Raw genomic sequence first — 15,372 nt, 5'->3', positions numbered from 1 at the left:
TCCTCCTGTGGAGAGGGAAATACAACAGACATTGAGATTCCCTTCTAGGCACAGGCTAACTAGGATTTAGCTTAGCAAACCGCAAAAGGCAGCTGATACCACTTCTTCGGAAGATAGCTTTGACCGTATTTAGTCACAAGGTTGCATCCAATGGGCCAGATTCTCAGATGATGTTAATGGGCACAGCTGAACTGATCTCCATGGAGTCCTGCGCCGTTTCACACCAGCGGGCCCAATAAAGGCAAAATTATCAGAGATTTCAGAAGTCCAAGCTATTCTGTTATCTCCAAACAGGTTCAAAAGTGGATTGAAACTAGAGAACTACTTCGTTAGCTGCCTTCTAAAAAAGCATGTGGCAAAGGCCAGACCAAAATGCTGACCAGCATTACTCTGGATTCCACACAATGCCCACCATTCTAGGAAACGTAGTCACTGGATCCATGTGAAACTCTCATATAGCACCTGGCTAGGGAGTACGATACAATCCCACACGGGCAGGGGGATAGACTAGATGACCTGAAAAGGCTTTTCCATCTCTAACTTTGGCGATGCTATGACAGCAAGCACCTGGCCCAGTACAGACCGACCGCCTTGAGTGGCATTGTTGGGTTTTCTGGAAGTAATGCATAAAATGCCTTAATATTGTGATTGGGACAGCGATGGATTAATTGCTGGATTATGTGAGAACCATCACAGCACACACACAGCTCATCAGGTTGAGTGATTTATCCCTAAAAACCAACTATTGAGATGGCATTTCTCCATGTAACCGACACTCCACTAGCTGCATGTTCCAGCATAACTCACTGGTGTTGGCTTTTTTCCCCCTCCATTAATCATCAGTAATTTATCATCTGTATTTTGGGAATGACCGTGTCTAGCAAAAGAGGAAAATGTTGGAGAGATTCACGTGTCACGTGACACATTTTTTGCTGGAGGATATCAATCGTTATCCTCTTAGTCGTCCTTTCAGCCTTCCAAAGGCTCAGATTTGTAAATGGGCAGGGGCCCAGATTCATAAAGGCATTTAGCCATTGTTCCACTTAGCATTGCAACATGCAACTGAATTAGGAGCCCAAGTCTCATTGAAAGTCAATAGGATTTAGGCTCCTAAGTGCCTAAGTCACTTTTGACAATGAGATTTAGGCTTCTAAGTCACTTAGGCCAGGCCGTGCAGAGTGGAGCAAAGCTTTAAATATCTTTACAAATCTGGGCTGAGGCTGTTGCGCTCTGGCTCAGGCAGCAGACAAGGAAGCCACGGTGTGGGATTGTTAGCGAGATCAGCTTGGGAACCTTACCAAGTCCCAGAGGGAACTGCCAAAACATGGGCTTTCTTTTGGCCTGGCTGCAGTGATTTGTGTTTAGGAAAAACCACAAGTCAGTGGCTTGAGAGCTTAAAGCTTTCTGATGAGGGCTCGTAATCACTGGAGTGAACCAAAGGGCTGGATTTACGACGCTAAGAGCAGGGAGGATAGAGCCTTAGTCAGGCAAAGCAAAAACCTATCGCTGATTATCTGTCCGGCAGCCCTCGTCAGACACACACGGCTTGAGCTCTCCCAGGCCCCATTGCACTGCTACACAGAGTGGCTGGGGTTCAGATCGCAGACTCCGGGGATGAATGCACCAGCACAGCACAGTAGATACATTGAAGGGGATAGACCCTAATCCGAGATTAGTCAGCGGAGCAGGATTTGTCAGAGTAGGAAATATTTGAGTGTAATTGTGTCCTGGGGAACGTTTCTGGGGTTTTTTTTTTTTAAAAAACCCTTTCGAGATATTTTCATTTTCTTTTGCAGTCCAGTTCAGTAGCGACCAAAACGTTGCCACCCTCCAATGGCAGTTCGTGGCCTGTATGAAACGAGATCAGTGGTTTCGGTCCAGTTTGCATGTGTCCGTGTTGCAAAAACCACTAGCACCGCAGCTGATAACTGTCCCCCTCAGTGGCAGCAGAGGCGTAGCCAGAACTGATTTTTTGGCGGGGCCTGTGGTTGACACGGATGGGCAAAAGCCTTGTGTCACGAGCGAAACAGAGGCTGATGATAACGCAGGACGACTTGCTTAAAATCGGATTGGGTGGGCCTGCTTTCAAAGTGCTTTAATGGCGGTCTTAGCAGAGAGGCCAGAGTTTAAGTGTGGGTGGAGCCCAAACTCCCCCTCTGGCTTGTGCCGTGTCTGCTCTGAGGATAAAACTGCTACGCCAGCCCAGAGCTCTTCATTGTACATCTCTCTCACAGAGGATTAATTAGACTCTGCCTGGTAGCTCCCCTCCCTCGCAGTGCAGAAGCAGGCGTAGCTGGCTGACCAAGACCATCCTCGGTTCCTGTTTCCATCTGTGTCTAGTTCCTGGCTCTCTCCCTTCCTCCAGCTGATTTCCTAGGTCACAGAGACGCTGACTTCCCAAACTGGTCTCGACATTTTGCCTGACTTGAGTTCTGTTGCTTGTGAAGGAAGCTGTCAGTGAAGGCGCTGTCAGTGCAGGACCCCACCCAGCCCCTTGCCAGCACGCTGCTCCACAGAGCCGTGCCACAGCCCCGGCTGGGAGGGGGGGGACCCCATTCCAGGGTTGACAGAGCAATTTGGTGGCCCACCTGACTGATGGAGGCACAACTGAGGCAAACCCCCTCCTCCACCAGCCCTGACTCATTTCACGGAGCCACCAAAAAATCCTCTCCACTTAGGTGCCCTAAAGTGCTGTTCAGTCAGCACCAAGCTAGGCCAGAATCAAACCAGTGACGTAAAGGATGCCCTGAGATGTCCACTCTTAGCTGGCCATTAGGGGATGGCTCCGGATGTACCCAGCACACCAGTAGACCTCCCCCCCCTCAGTTGCCCATTGCTGTCCCCATCCTGGGAATTCCAGTGTGCTCCAAGACGCGCGTTGCTCTCGGCTAAAGCTCCGTGTTTGTGTTTCAGACTCGAAAGGGCTCTCCAACCCCGCCGAGGTGGAGGCTTTGCGTGAGAAGGTGTACGCATCACTAGAGGCCTACTGCAAACACAAATACCCCGACCAGCCTGGAAGGTGAGTGTCGGAGCGTGGACGCCGGCCACGGGCAGGGCCGGCACAGAGCTCCTGTTCTTCGCTGCTAGACGAGACCTGTCCGCAGTGCCATCAAAAGCTCCCCCTGGGGAAGGGTTCCAAGAAGCATCCGCTCCCCATGCCAAGTAATTACAACACTATGCACTTACCGTAGGCCGTGCCTTTTCTCTGGGCAGCTCAGACCCTTTACAAGCCTTAACTGAAACTTTGCAACAATTTTAGAGGTAAGGGTTGTTAACCTCCTTTTATAGATGAGTAAACGGAGACCCAGACAGCTACATTTCCCTGCTGGTGTAAATTGAGGCAAATCCACTGAAGCTAAACCATTAATTTTTGCCCAGCTCGATCAATGGAGCCTCACAAGCCCCCCTCCCCTGCCCCCCATGAAGTGGAGACGTGTCACCATCCCCATATTGCTGCATGGCCAGTGGAGACAGAGAGAGGTGATGCAACTTGCTCAAGGTCAAACCCGGAGTCAGTGCCAGAAACAGAACCATTGGCTTCCTTCTGGTCCCCTGCTCTAGCCACTAGAAACATAGAGCAGTGGGAGGAGTGCCGCTCCGGGGGGATCATTTCCCTTTTGAAAGCCACTGAGAATAAACCACAGAAAAATAAGACACACATGGAGTGAATTTTCAGTGGCACATGAGCATCCCTGTTGGGAAGCAAAAGCCTCAGTTGAAACTTTCCCCCTTCCTCCATATCCCTGATCCAGCTGGGAACAAGAAAAGAAATTCAGACTGCTTTCCTGGATCGTTCCAGAATTGAGTGGGTGCATTTTCCCAGTCGCAGCCTGGAGTTGGCAACTGCCAGGAACGAAATGAAGAAAAGCCCTGTGAATTGCCTCTTGGTGCAAGTCAGTTCAGGAATGTCTCCATCAGTAAATATGGCAAAGTAGCTTAGAAATTGGGATTCACAGGTCATCTGGCTTTCTGGGCTTCCTTTGCTGGACAGTGGGGGGGAAAGGATCCTCTTACAACACTAACTGATTCATGCAACGAATGAGAGCTCTTGTGCCAAGCCAAAATTGCGCTGAGGTTGCAATGTTCTGGACTTCAATATCAAAAGTCAAAGTTGACCCTAAGCCAGGGATGGTTCATCAGGCTGATGTGGTTTAAGACATAGCCGTTTCCATAGCCAGTCATACACAAGGGAGCAAAGTGGCTAGCATCATGTCCTACCGCCTTTGACTCCCAAACCCTATGAATCAGACACCCGTTTTGCAGCTGAATAAACAGGAGGCAACCTTTCAGTGTGAGACCAAATGAGGCGCCAGCCCGTGACTGCTGGGATTGCAGTCAAGCACCTTAGCCACTACGCCTCAGTTGGACTTCAGTATGATGGCTATTTCGTATATGATCTGGATTCTTAGTGGGCTTTCTGGGTGTTTGTAAGATTGTCAGAATGGAAGAAAAAAGAGTGTGAGTATTATTGCCGGTCATATTTTGTTTGGAAGAGGGTGAGAGGCGGGTTGGCGACCTTGGAGAATAGGACAGGAAAGGTTGGTTGAAGCCCAGGAATCCACATGCAACTCACCTAAGTTTTGGATCACCTCGCCTGCTCGGAAGCCAACTCAGATTCATGTAAATTTCACCTTTCAAACAAACCAGGGGCCGAGTTTTTACTGGGTTTCGTAGCAATTTTCAAAAGATCTCCACTCTCATTTGGGCACGAAATAGGTGGCCAGCCATAATTGTCACAATGGGAACTGCCTTTGAAAATCCAGGCCCTCTGCCTCCGTAATAGATTGAACCGAACCCCCAGATGCAGGCACCCCGGCCTTTGGAGAGGTGTGCAACATCCACATTGAATTTTCCAGCCTGTACTCCTCACTGCTCCTTTGTTTGCACTTCAGCTCTGGGCAAACTTCAAGGAAGTGAGGTGGGATTCAGCGTTGCAACCCAAGTTTTGCTCTGAGTTTCTGGATTAATTTGAAGCTGGGACTCGGGAGATGTGAACCTACCTGGATCAAAACCAAAGCAAATGTTCTCACAAAATCCTGCAAAGCAAGATCTCCACATTTTACTTAGCTCTGTTCCAAAACCCGTGAAGATCTAAATGGCTTTGATATAACTTGGACTAGGATGTCAGGACTCCACTAACGGTCTCTCTACTCTGGGTACTATGCTAGTGATCACGGAGAAATGTAAGGAAATACTCCGTGCATCATATGACTGATAACATGGGCCAGTGGACCGGAGTCTTGCGTTCTATTCCTGGCAACGTCCCTGACTTGTATGACATTGAACAAGTCCACTGATCTCTTTGTGCCTCCAATGCACCATCAATAATGGAGCTGTTTACACAGACCTGTGAAAGCGACAACCACACAGCTCTATCTAAGTGCAGAATATAATTATAATCCAGCGGTGACATGCCTCGCCGCCAAGCGGTATAATTGAAAGTAGGGAGCTGAATAGATTTCCAAAATGGATTAGATAGTTCTGTGAATTAAGACTCTGCCATTTACACTAAAACTGGGTTCACACTCTATGTCCCGCCCCATGTTTCACGACCCAACGTGATCCCCATTTGTGGTCAGGAAGAAATTCCTCCCATGGTGGAATAATGCACAGCTGAGTTCTTGGTGGGCAGTTTACTGGATCTTCCCGCAGCAAGCACTGCCAGAGACTAGATAGACCACTGGGGAGTTTCAGATGCCCTTCCTGCAAGACTACGAATAACTATTGTACTCCATGAACTGGGCTCTCGAGAACAGCGTAAATCCTCGTGCACCAAATAAGCAACTCCCACACAACAGCCAGGCTCAGGGGAACATTCCAAGGCAAAACGTAACCGAGTCCCAGCCCCCCTGTGCTGCTCTCGTGGGGAGGGTGTGGTGTGTATATGACACAAAGCGGCCTCATGCAATCACCTCTAGTCTCTTCTGGCCCAGCCTTGGTGCATTGTGCTGTGGGCTGGTTATCTCACGGTTAAATGTAGCCGAAAGCTGCAGCCGTCATCTGGTTTGGTTTAAAGTGAAACTTCCTGGATGGGATGGCAGGACTGATTTGTTTTTCCTGGCCCTTGTCCCACTGCTCTTTCCAGCTCAGCAAATGTATATATATATCTATACACACACACACATATGAGCACACAGCTTCCCCCTCCCGCCCCCCACCCCACACTCCCTTTCACTGGCCAAGCTCCAGCCTTTAAACTGCGTTGCTTATTTTAAAGCCCTGATTGCATGGTGACAAATAAATAAATAAAGACATTCTCTATTATTAATAGGAATTTTTTTCAAACCTTGACCCAGAGCGCTGCTGTGTGTAGCGAGGGGGAAGCAAAACGAGATCTCCTGGAGCTGCTTGTGGGGGAGTTTGGGGGTGGGGAACACTCTGGAGGGACAGTTCTGCTTCTGTGCCCTTTGCGGTTGCAGACTCATTTGGCCCGATCCCATTAGTCCAAACGAGTGGAAATTCCAGGTACATCCCACAGTTTGCAGCAGGGGCCCAAATCCACAATGCACCGAGGAGCCACACCCCAGCTTCCCCAGCTAAAGGGAGCTCTTCCATGCACTCTGGATCCCTCCCGCCTGGAAAGTGTCCTCCACCAACCTTATGGAAGCCAGCTGGCCCCTCTCCACTGGATTCTAGTTCAGGGCAGGCAGAGCACAGCCTTCTCCAGTGCTGCAGGCCAGGGTTGTCTCTCTCAGCCAGGGTTTTGCCTAAAATCAGCAGGGCTTGTCCGTCTGCTCACTGCTGGGGAGCATCTGGGGCCACTGAGCCAGCTCCTTAAACCCACGATCATGCTACGGTTTTGGGTCTCCCTCAGTGCCAAACCCCATTTCTCCCATGTTTAGAAGGACTTCCCCATGAAGCATCAAAGCCCTCACATCTGGGGGCAGCACTCCTGGCTTGTCAGCAGTTTGTTTAAAGCCCCATGAGGACAGCATGAAAAGCGTCTCTGCTGGGCTGAGCTGAGCCAGTGGTTAAAAGCAGATCAAAACAGGTGGGGGATTTTGCTTGGGTGCCAGCCCCATCTCCAACTTCAAACCCCAGCTGCCACCTTCTATTCGATTCACCCCAGGCATAGTGCCCCTCAGTCCACATTTGTGGTTTGCCACGGGTCCGGAAGGCTCAGAGCCGTGGAAGCTGGGGACCTCTGGGGAGAGTGACGTGTGACACTGCTGTCTGGTCTGAGTTGCTTTATTAAAGGGAGACAGGCGGGCTGAAATCTCGTCCGTTTCATAAAATGACTTAAAAGTTGCTTCAGCCCGCTCCCCTTACCCGGGCCGGTTTTTACAGTCTCATGTTCCCATTTCCAAAGGAAAAGGGGGTTATACCAGATGCTGAGCTGGTGTAACCTGGTGTCTCTCCATTGACCTGGTGATCTGGCCCCATATGTTTCTTCTCTCAGCTGCTACGGTGTAAAAGACTCACACATACAACATGGGAAAATGACTCAGAGGCTCTGCAGGGGAAGCAGTTACATTGTCTGGACACAAGGTGCTGACAAATGCCAGCCCAACAGAACCCAGAGGGGGAGCCTTGTTTTTCCCCCACGCTCTTTCACTTCTGGTAACCGCAGACGATTCTAAGTCTCGTCGTTTACCTTGACTGCACGTCCTGTGGGATAGGGAGCCAGCTGGTAACTTCTCAGTGCAATGAGTATAGGGGGGGGATTTAGCTCGGTGACTCCCCGTAACTAGAGAGAGGTCCAACCCAAAGGGCGAGCCGTGCTTGGACTAGACCTGTCACTAGCAGGGACGTTCACAGGAGTCTGCAAGTTCTGCCCTCCGTGCTTCATTGCACCTCTGAGCCCTATAGACAACGCCAGCTGAGCGTGAGGTGTCTAACCACCTTCTCCTCTTCACTCCTCCTCCCCCCCCTCCCAACCCCCTGCAGGTTTGCAAAACTCTTGCTTCGCCTGCCTGCCCTGAGATCCATTGGCCTGAAATGCCTGGAGCACCTGTTCTTCTTCAAGCTAATAGGAGACACACCCATCGACACCTTCTTGATGGAGATGCTGGAAGCACCGCACCAACTGACTTAGAGGATCTCAGCTGGGTCAGTCCTTTCACACAGCTGGGGCCTCAGCGGCCTCCTCCCACCTCCACTCTTCCTCGGCCTCCTCCCTCTGCCCCAGTGCTGGAGACCGCACCTGCTCTTCTCCGTCTGACCCACGGCGACGCCCCGGCGCCCCTTGCCTCTTCGTCACGCTGGCCCTCTGCTCATGTTGCCATCGCTGCGTCTACGGAGCTGACGATTGTTTTCATGTTTTAGATGTAGAGACGTGGGGTGGAACGCTTCAAAAGCAAGCAACCCTCCTTCCCCCCCCCCCAACGGCCAGGCTTCGCCATTCCCTGCCTGCCCCTGCCGTGGTTGAGTTGGGATTTCCGCACGTGGCTGAGATGGTTGGTTGGCTGGAAGCCGGCGGCGGGGTTGATTTTATCTGTAGGGGTCCTGAGAAGTTGGGGTTTGGATGGGCTAAGGGGAGTGGTTTAATTTTGCTTACCCACCTCTGGATACTTTCAGGGGATGGCGTTTTTGAAAGAGAAAAGAATATCTATTTTTGGTGTCTAACTCTTAGTATTTACTGGCTAAAGGAAAGGCGCTCTGGAGCCCTGGCCCCCGCCATCTCCCAAACGAAGATTTTTTGCAGAGCCTTCTCCTTTAAATTAAAAGCAGGGGCCTGGGGGATTGATCTCTTATCCCCCCCCCCTCCCAAAATAATTGCCTGAACGGAGAGATGCGTGGTCACACTGAGCGACTGAGCCCCCCTCTGTGTGTGGAGGGCAGCGTGGATGGCGGTGACTTCAATACCTTGCTTTCCTTCCGGGAAAGCAACGGCATGTCGTGAGTTTTTCCAAAGATGATTGTTCTCTCAGTGCTGGAGCTAGCCAGTCCAAACATGAGCCAGCTGGGTTGCACAAGTCTTGCACGGTTGCTTTAAGGCTGCAATGATGCCAATTTCCACTCCCCTGGTAAGGGTCTTACCTCGTTGCCCGCCTCTCCCTCAACACACAGGCATTCATCGTCCCGATGTGCATTTCACATTTGGGGGTCCCTGCACCCTTGCTCAGCCAAGCCGAGCAAACTAGTTGATGTTAGCCAGATTGCTGGCGTTGGGGGTAGCCGGTTTGCCTTGCAGTGAGACTGATGGACGGCTAGGAGCTTGTAATGGGCCGAGTGGTGCGAATAACGATTTTTCAGTTCCGTTACATGGCTGTAGCGCCCAGTTCATCACCATTTCACGCAATCGGTTCCATCGGTGCAAAATGTGAGCACCCTCCTTTGGCGAGGTGGTAGCAGTAGGTGCCAAGCAGTGATAAACGGGGCCCGGGGGGCAGCACTTCACTGGGTGGGTTGATTGGTGACAGGAGGGCTGTACCTTCCCTGACCCTCTTCCCTGTCTGCTCTAGTTATTGATTTTTGTAGGAGATCTGGGGCCTCCCACAGGGGTCAGGAAATGGAGGTGCAGCCTCTCTCCTAGTGGCCAAAATGCTTAGTCTCCATTCGCTTGGTTTCCATCTATGAATAGAGGTTTCAAAGCAAACCCTTCCCCTTCCCCCCCCCCAAAAAAAAACCCAACCCCTTTGCTTTCTCTATTGGACTCTCAGACCCTTTTGTTAGACCGACATGTGGCGAGCATTCAGGGCCACCTCCATTTTGGGTGGACCTGCATGAGAAACCTTTGCCAAGCCTGGGGAGATATCCGGAGACCAGCAGGGAGCACTGAAAGGACCCCTTCCCTTTGCAGTACCTTTGGCGGCTGCTCCATGTTTCTGCGGTAATTCTGAGGGAAGCTTATAGTATACAAATTCTGCTCTAGCCAGGAACCAAAAATGCATTAATTTTAGCTTGCTCACTGATCTGTGTGCCCACAGGGAAGCTGGTGGGTTTTTAGGTACTTCTCTCAATGCTTCGATCCTAGAAACTCCACCGCTTGCTGATCAGAGATGCTAATAAGGTCCCATCTAGCTCATCCATTAGAAAGCAGGATTATTCCCTACAGCCTATTCCCCAGCGTTTTTTCCAGTCCAGGTTGAAATGACCCGAGCAACCAGGACTCCACCGCTTCCCTTAGAAAGGAGGCTATTTCACAGTCTACTTCATCTCACTCTTACGAAGCTTTTTCCAGCTCTTCGGGCTGAATTTTCCTCGGTTTAATTTGCCACCTAAGTGGTGGGCTGATTGTCCCAGACAGCACGAGCTGCTTTAAAAAAATTGGTGGGGAAGGTGGATCAATTGTTTTGCTTTTATAGACTGCAGCCTTCTCACTTAATCGCTGTGTATTTGCCAAAACACAGCACTCCGCAAATTCTAGGGAACGTCTTCAGGTTTCTTAGGGGGCAGCGAATCAGCCAGGGAGCAAGTGTCTCCCAAGGCCACGTTAGAAAACAAATTAAAGGAAAAAGAAGAGGAAACAATGAAGGATCTTGCTGATTTTTCAGAGGAAAGTAGCTATTCTTAACACATCAAAGGAGCATTTGGGCCAAGCCAGGAATGAAATGTCTGTGGTTGGCTCCCTACCAGGGACTTCCCTGCTACTTTTATTTGGTTTGTGCTTTAAAATGGCAAATTATTAGATTCCAAAAACATTTCTTCCCCTCTCCTCCCTGTTGGTTGCAGCTGGCCTTTTAAATAGCTACTTTGTTGTCTCAGTCAAGTGTAAGCAAGCAAATCCCACCCTGGGCTATCACCTACGTTCATTAAGAGGCACAGTTGATATTCAATCTGTCCCTTCTTGTCCACTTTCCAAGCAGACTGGCAGTTCAAGTTCCGGCAGCTAATAAATAAGGCCATCTCATCATTAAACAATACCAAGAATTTCAGGTCAGGACTGCCACCCAAGCCAGTCTGAAGTGTCAAATCCACGGAGGCAGGGAATGCGTTTTGGCTGTGTTTCTTCAGCAGCCTGTGTGCCGCTGAAAATATTATTAAACAGCTTCGCCCTGGGAAGAATTTGCCAAGAAAACAAGGCAAGAGAACTTAATTACATAGAGAGTGCCACTGGGCACCATCATGGCCTATGCCTTTCCATCAGAAGAGAGAGAGAAGTTGGTCGGCAGGGGATTGCAGGTACACCATAAATTTCCCACTGCGTTGGCACATGGGATCTGAGCCCAAGAGCATCATGGTTATTTTTTAATCAGCATTTGAACTCCCATCCCTATAAATCTATGGATCTCAGAGGGTTAAAAAATGTAGAAGGCCATCTAAGAAGCCTGGATTCATGTGTTATGTCTGCCTGGAGCCTGCTTGCCAGAGAATATCAGGGTTCTTTATTAAAAAGCCCATTGAACCTAGCACTATAATAAATCTGGTGTTTATCTCCATTGGGCCGAACCACTTTTTTTTTTTAATTGGCTGCTTGAAAGGAGCTGTGTTAGGGGCTGGAAGTCTGAGTTGCTATTTGCTTTTCCAGACTGGAAGCGTTGGCTCTGAGCCAGCTCCTCATAAGCCATTAGAAGAAAGTAGGGAACAGGGCCTGGTTTAGGCCAAAGATGGACCTGTGTGGGTGGTTTTTTTTTCCTGAGTCCACTGGGCAGAGCTACGATCTAATGAGCACGCAGCACACCTGGCCACATTAATGTAGAATCATGTCTGAGTCTAAATGGCTTCTCCCGCTCTTCAATAAACAAATACTTCCGAATCCCAGAGCCATAGCAGCAAACACTGCAGTACCGGTACTGGACGCTTGAGCATCTTTGCAGAATACTGCAGTGTAAGGACAAGTCTGGCAGTCAGGACCTCCTGGGTTTTATTTCTGGCTCTGCCAGTGACTTGCTCTGTAATCTTGGGCACTCTTCTGTGCCTCGGTTTCCCTTTCTTTAAAATGGGCATTATAATAATAATGCCTCCCAAGCCTGGAGCGTGAAGCTTGAGTAATATTTTTAAGCATCCCGTTGCGGAAGGTCCTATTGAAGTGCGCAGTGCTTATTTTGTAGGGGTGTTTCAGCAGAGGTAGGGACAGATCCTCAACGGATGCAGATCAGCGGAGCAGCTTGGATGCCAATGGGGCTATGCTGGTTTGCACCAGCTGCAGGTTTGGCCCACAGGGAATTGAGGCAGCATTTGTAGGATCGTATTTGATCCTGAACAAACATGAACAGCCCATTTCAGGATCTGCAAGCGACAGTCACCAAAATCATAGCCGAACCCAAATGCTCCCGGCCCTGATTGTTCCCCAGCTGGGAGCCCAGAGTGGGTTTTGTGACTTCTGCAGCAGCAGCCTTAAAGTGACGTGCTTTTTGCATGGATTTAATTGACTCCTTCGTGTGTATCTTCCTTCACCTTGGGTTTTTTTTCCCCTCCTCATGATTATAATTATCAGAACTATAATACATGCTTGTTTGAAGAGGTGATACATGGGTAAAAAGAAAAGGCACATTATTCACTAGAGAGGTAGGACTTTTACTTTACCAGATGTTAGTATTCTCGCAAAATCTGGTTCGATTAAGGTTATTTTTTAATTCTTGGTTGGTTGGTTGGTTGGTTGGGTTTTTTTTTTTTTTGTGGTGGGACAATCTTTAATTTTCTAAAGATAGCACAAATATCAGCTCTTCAGCCACCCACCTGCCACACTGGATGTTCCTCGCTGCCTTGTGTGTTTCCACTGGATCCTGGAACAAAATGAGCTTAAATAAATGTGCATTTTAGGATGTTTCCTCAAAGAAGTTGTTGCACCTTCCCCCCCCATCCACTCCTGTCTCTCCCAACCCCTAACCCCCAATTCCCACTTCATGTAAAACCTTCACTGTGGAGCTATTTGAGTGAAAGGCCTTGAAAATGTACAAGTACTGTATACGTAGGAGACATACAAAGGAACTGGCCCCATGAATCCTGACAGCCTAGCTAATCTCTGCACTTTCAACCTTTAGACAGTGGTTTCAACTCAAATCTGCGTCACGTCCGCTGGAGGGGAACGTTCCAGCCTAAACCCAGAGAAGTCTGCGGCAGGGGAAAAGAAATACATCACATTGGTTTTGTCTCAAAGGCCCAGGACTGGAAAAGCAAATTGGCTACACCCCCCCAGTCCCTGGAGTTCTCCAATGAACTGTAAGGTCTGGTCTCTCTGAGTCGTATATTGCTTTGGAACAGACTGCAGTCCACTTGCATAACTAAAGAATTATTTTTAGCCACCCATCCTTTGCCTGCTCAGCCCTTCCCTTTCTGCCGCCACCCACCAGCACGTTGAAACCAGTGGGGAGGTAAGTGGCACATTCAGCAGCAAAGTTAACGCAGCCTTCTATCTGGATAATTCGGCAGCCCTGAAGCAACTGCTCTTTCCAAAGGGCAAGAGGAACTTAAATGTTTGAAATCAGCAAATGAACAAAGGCTGGGTTTGTTTTATCATCAGAACAGGACCAAAGGAGCCACACCTGAGCATCTCTCTCCCAGCCAACATTTTGGCACTCTTTGAGGACAATCCTAAATGGTGGTGGTTGAAGTGGGATCAAGGATGGAGACACATGACCATGTAGCCTGCCCTTGTTCCCAGCAGTGGCTAAATAGCTGATGATGTCCCCATCAGTGACCAGAGTGCATGATCTATTTTAAGTTGATACATATGTGTGTGTGTATACATGTATGTACTGTAGATATATACACTGTATAAATATCCTCACTCACATATACATATATTATAACCGTAGCAATTACAGACTTTTGTGTTTTTGTTTTCTTTAAGTTGATTCTTTTTTCCCCCTTTTTTTCCTTGTACATTTTTGCTTCGTGTAAGCGAGTACGTTGTATCAGAACCCCTCCTGGATTGGCTTGTGCCACTCCGGATCTTTATAAATCCAGACAAAGGAAATGCATCTATTTTAAGATGCTTTTTTGTTTTTTTAGAAGCAGGTGGTTTGACGAAAATAGCTTTAGGAGTTCCCAACACTGAGCGACAGATGCCTTAGCTATGGGCTGCATAGCTAAAATAAAATAAAATTTAGAAAGAATTACAAAAATGAAAAACAGAAATAAAAAAAGAAAAGATAAGGAAAAAATATCTAAAACATCAATAAAGTTGAAAGATCTATTTTTGTACAAATGTAATTTTATCCCTTACATATTCTTGGATTTTTTTTTTTTATTGTTTTATTTCTGCTTCTATAGAGATTGTTGTAAACTCTTTCTCTCTCTCTCTATGTTCCACCACAGGGACAGAAACCTGAATGAGGAGAAAAAATTGACAGTGTTTTAAAGGCTTTCTGTGAAATCTCTTCAGAAATATTTTTCTAACGAGCTTTTTATTCTTTCCCCCCCTCTTCTGAAAACTTCTTTTGGTCTCTTGTCGTGTTTATCTGGCGTTCCTGCAGGTCTGTTTTCCTGTGAAATCGCTACCGTATATTATTGTTCACACACACAAATGCCGCTGGAAATGCCAGTATTTTGATGAACAATTGTATTAGAATTGTAAAGAAAAACAAAAAAAAGAAGAAGAAGAAAATATATGAGCGTTTTAAAATATAATACAATTCAAGCCCTCTTTTGTTCTGAATGGGTGTTCTTTGATTTACTCTCGAAAGACCTGATCCCAACCCCGCTGAAGTCAACGTAACTACTCTCGCATTGACTTCACGGGCATTTGGATTGCGCCCTGCACCGGTGCTTCAATGGAATCACTGGCAAACTTGTTTTCTCACTTCTACTTGTAAAGAACCAATGTGCATAGCTCCATCTGCTGGCCGGCGTTAGTCCAGTTTAAATTTCTTCTCCACTTGGCTTTTCCTTTTCCCTGCCTAGACAACTGGGCAACCTGAGCGGCTTGATGTCAGGAGAAGAGAGGCTGAGATTCCCCCCGCCCTCCCCCTCCTACTCCCCCAACTAGGTTAATGTTACCATTTGGTTTACACCTGATCTGTCCACAGCTGGACGGAGGACAGAAATTCAGTCAAATAGCCAGCCACTGTTACGTGACAGCAGTGTTCCCATTAGAGAACCACAGACCCCTCCACTCCTGTGTAAAACACAAACTGGTCCTCGCCTCCCAGGTCCCTCAGTCCAGAACATGCAGCCAGTGTTTGTGTTATGCTCTGCAATGCACAATTGCAAGTGGCCCGAAACCTTTTATTTTGGGCGGGTGGGTGGAGGAAAACAGACATTTTCCTTCCCCCATTGCCTGCTGCTCAGCCAGCTGAGCCTTTAAATTCTCCGAAGCACCTATGGGGTCAGAGAATGCCCTGGATGCAGTGCAGAACTCCACCTGCTCCCAGAGGAGAACTGGATCCTAGCTGCTGGGGACAAAGCGTTCCCTCTGCCGCAGACAACTCACCATTAACACCTTCCAGATTTTGCCTTAGACAACAATAGAAATACGGCCCTGGCACAATTCTCCCTGCTTTAACATGGGGGGGCGGGGGTGCCTAGGGCATGCTGCAGATAACGCAG

At 48.5% G+C, this 15,372-nt stretch overlaps 1 protein-coding gene across 5 annotated transcripts in view; it reads left to right on the top strand.

Annotated features, from left to right (window-relative positions):
• The window catches only part of RXRA (retinoid X receptor alpha), a 218,097-nt gene extending 203,633 nt beyond the window's left edge, over nt 1-14,464 (top strand). For 2 of the 5 annotated variants that reach the window (XM_067541846.1, XM_067541843.1), the window contains 2 exons: nt 2,914-3,019; nt 7,888-13,894. In XM_067541846.1, the coding sequence (XP_067397947.1) occupies nt 2,914-3,019; nt 7,888-8,035 (254 nt within the window). In that variant the 3' untranslated portion in view covers nt 8,036-13,894. Of the gene's footprint in view, nt 1-2,913; nt 3,020-7,887; nt 13,895-14,142 lie in introns of those variants that run through there. The other 3 variants (XM_067541845.1, XM_067541844.1, XM_067541847.1) reach the window with 3 other exon arrangements.
• Nucleotides 14,465-15,372: the final 908 nt, after the last annotated feature.

The sequence above is a fragment of the Emydura macquarii genome, unplaced genomic scaffold (genome assembly GCF_026122565.2).
Source record: "Emydura macquarii macquarii isolate MOO-44397 ecotype Brisbane River unplaced genomic scaffold, CSIRO-AGI_Emac_v2 contig_691, whole genome shotgun sequence".
Taxonomy (NCBI): Eukaryota; Metazoa; Chordata; order Testudines; family Chelidae; genus Emydura; species Emydura macquarii.
Note: the sequence above shows the minus strand (reverse complement) of the source record. Positions and strands in the feature narration are given on the sequence as shown.